Here is a 3364-nt window from a genome sequence, read left to right as displayed (position 1 = left end):
GCTAATAACTTCAAACTATTGTTCTACAGAGTTAACCTTGTTTAAGCTATTCCATGGTTTAAAGTCCTACAGATTCTCTATTATAGAGGCCCCTTGTCCCAGAGACTACATCAGTCCAGCAGGAGACCTTTTAATTGTGGGTGGTTGTTTGCTGTGGTGGTTTTTTTAAAAATTATATATTTTAAACTTTCTTTATAGAGACGGGGGTCTTGCTATATTGTCCCGGCTGGTTTCGAACTCCTGGGCTCAAGCAATCCTCCTACCTCAGTCTCCCTTAGTGCTGAGATTACAGGCATGAGCCACTGCAACCAGCTGACTTTCTGTTTTGTTTTGAGACAGCGTCTTGCTCTATTGCCCAGGCTGAGTGCAGTGGCTTGATCTCGGCTCCCTGCAACCTCCGCCTCCCAGGTTCAAGCGGTTCTCCTGCCTCAGCCTCTCGAATAGCCAGGACTACAGGCACCCGCCACCATGCCCAGCTAATTTTTGTAGTTTTTTAGTAGAGACAGGGTTTCACCACGTTGGCCAGACTTGTCTCAAACTCCTGACCTCAAATGATCTACTTGCCTTAGCCTCCTAAAGTGCTGGGAATACAGGAATGAGCCACAGTGCCCGGCAGATTTTCTGTTTTTTGTTTGTTTGTTTTTGAGAAGGAGTGTCACACTGCAACCCAGGCTGGAGTGCAATGGCACGATCTTGGCTCACTGCAACCTCCGTCTCCTGGGTTCATGCGATTCTCCTGCCTCAGCCCCCGAGTAGCTAAGATTACAGGTGCACACCAACACACCCGGCTAATTTTTTGTATTTTTAGTAGAGATAGAGTTTCACTATGTTGGCCAGACTGGTCTTGAACTTCTGACCTCGTGATCCACCCACCTCGTCCTCTCAAAGTGCTGGGATTACCGGCGTAAGCCACCACGCCCAGCTCAGACTTTCTGTTTTTAAAGTGTCTACAGGGAACATCATATGAAAGAAGTTGAAGTCTCTCCATAATTTTTCCATTTCTAAACCATCTTGAAGTTTCTATAATGGTTGGCCAGGTGCAGTGGTTTATGTTGTAATTGGAGGGTGGGCGGATCACTTGAGGTCAGTTTGAGACCAGCCTGGTCAACATGGTAAAACCCCCAAATCTACTAAAAATCATTTCTACTACACTTCTCTACGACTTGCTGGCTAACTCTAGCCAAATCATTTAACCTTTCTGTGCCTCAGTTTCCGCATCTGTATAAGGGGAAACAATAATAATGCCTGCTTCAAAGGATTGTTATGAAGATTAAGTGTGTCAATATTTACAAAGCATTTAAAACTGTGTCTGGCACAGCCCAAGTGCTATGTGTTTGTTACATAATAAATATGATAGCCACTTTCTTTTTTTAATTTTTTTGAGATGGAATCTCGCTCTGTCGCCCAGGCTGGAGTGCAGTAGTGCAATCTCCACTTACAGCAAGCTCGGCTTTCCAGGTTCACGCCGTTCTCCTGCCTCAGCCTCCCAAGCAGCTGGGACTACAGGTGCCTGTCACCACGCCCAGCTAATTTTTTTTGTATTTTTAGTAGAGACAGGGGTTTCACTGTGTTAGCCAGGATGGTCTCGATCTCCTGACCTCATGATCCACCCGCCTTGGCCTCCCAAAGTGCTGGGATTACAAATGTGAGTCACTGCAACCGGCCTATGATAGCCACTTTCTAGCACCCTTCGGTGTCAGGTTCAGTCATGTTTTTTGCTAAACCTGAAGCTTAAAAAAAACAAAGATATCAGAGGAATTTTAAAGGCAGCAATTCATTGGTAAGATTGCTCAAAAGGGTAGAGTAAAAAAAATTCAACTTAGGACAGCTTTATCTAATGATGTGGAGTACAGAGCACTTGATTTGGAGTTAGGAAAGGAAATCTGAGTTCTAAGTTCTAGCTCCATTACTAATTAACTAAGACAACCAAAGCAAAACAATTAACTACTATTTATCTTTCCATTTCCATAATTAAGACAACACTTAAACTACTTAGAGTCTGATTCTCAGGCTCCAATAAGGACATATATGCAAAAGTAGTCAAGTCTTGTTACTTAAAATGTGACCTCCTCGCCAGAAGTATTAACATTTCTTGGGCCTCAGACCTACTGAATCCAAACAGTTTAGATATGGAGTTACCAAGGACCAAGTCCTAAATTAACTTTCTGCCACTTTCCCACTGTGTTATCTTGGCTATGTAACCTAATTTTTAAGTCTTAGTTGTTACATTTCTAAAATGGTAACAATAAAAGCCAATTTCAGAGTAGTTAACTAAATAAAATAATATTCATAAAAGCATCTAGAACAGTGCCTTGTGCATAGCTGAATTCAGTAAATATTTGTTTCTTAGAAATGCGTTGGCCTATTACCTACCATCAAGTGTCAGAACTTCCTGGGAGTGGGATCCCAGGAAAGAGGCAGTCAAGCCTGAGGCAGAGGTGAATGGATAATTCCTTCCAGCTGTGAAATACAAAATAAAGTCCCAATTTTCTTTCTTTCTTTTCTTTTCTTTTCTTTTTTTTTAAACAGCCATCAAGGAAAAGATACCAGTTTTCTTTTTAAGGGCTTCTTGACCAAAAAGGGAGGAGTCTCAGGGAGAGGAAATAAATTTAACTAACCGACCAGCAGAGCAAATGACTCTAGACAGGAGGTGCTTGAGGACTGTCACACCAAAGGCTACATATCATTTCCTCTACCCTGTGGCTGCCAAAGAAAGCTGCTGAATGGCTCTGAACAGTACATTCAGGTTATATTCACTGATGAGACAGGTAGATTACAAACCTCTGAATCATCCCTAAACATCTACCTCCCAGCTTCTCCCCAACCCTGGAGGTGTGACAGTTGGGCTTTTGGTTTCTGGATGCACGCCACCTGTAGGGTCACCTTACTGGAACAGCAGCTCTCAGGTGAATCAGGCAGTCATCTCACTCAATAGGTCAACTCCTTCATGGGGAGAGTTGGAGAGGGTTACTTCCAAAGACAAGGGCCTGGCTCACAATGTCTGACAGCCAGTATTCTCTCTAGTGTGGAGGTGGCGTTATCACAATCACTAAGAGGTTTTTCCCCCACAATCACTAAGAGCTCATTTGTTGCCAACCCTTACAAGAACTCCTCTAGTGAGTCTGCTATTATTGATAGAGGTGGGCTGTAGCCCTCAAATGTGGTAAGATGAAAAAACATAAAAATTAAAAGAGGCCAGGTGTGGTGACTCACACCTTCCTTTGTTCTCCTCTGCCTTTGCCTCCTTTCAAAAGTTCTGCTGCAGCCGGGTGCCGTGGCTCATGCCTGTAATCCCAGCACTTTGGGAGGCTGAGGCGGGCAGATCACGAGGTCAGGAGATCAAGACCACCCTGGCTAACACGGT

General features: G+C 43.7%; 1 protein-coding gene across 2 annotated transcripts in view; it reads right to left on the bottom strand.

The window, feature by feature from the left end:
* The window catches only part of LOC105500546 (protein canopy homolog 2), a 61369-nt gene that overhangs the window by 19542 nt on the left and 38463 nt on the right, over nucleotides 1-3364 (bottom strand). Inside the window, exon 2 of one of the 2 annotated variants that reach the window (XM_011926110.1) lies at nucleotides 2374-2460. The exons of the other annotated variant lie outside the window; for it this stretch is intronic. Within the exon in view, the coding sequence (XP_011781500.1) occupies nucleotides 2374-2376 (3 nt within the window). The 5' untranslated portion in view covers nucleotides 2377-2460. The remainder of the gene's footprint in view (nucleotides 1-2373; nucleotides 2461-3364) is intronic. 2 annotated transcript variants of the gene reach the window in all.

The sequence above is a fragment of the Colobus angolensis genome, unplaced genomic scaffold (assembly GCF_000951035.1).
Source record: "Colobus angolensis palliatus isolate OR3802 unplaced genomic scaffold, Cang.pa_1.0 Scaffold67, whole genome shotgun sequence".
Classification (NCBI taxonomy): Eukaryota; Metazoa; Chordata; class Mammalia; order Primates; family Cercopithecidae; genus Colobus; species Colobus angolensis.
This window is presented reverse-complemented; position numbering and strand designations above follow the sequence as displayed.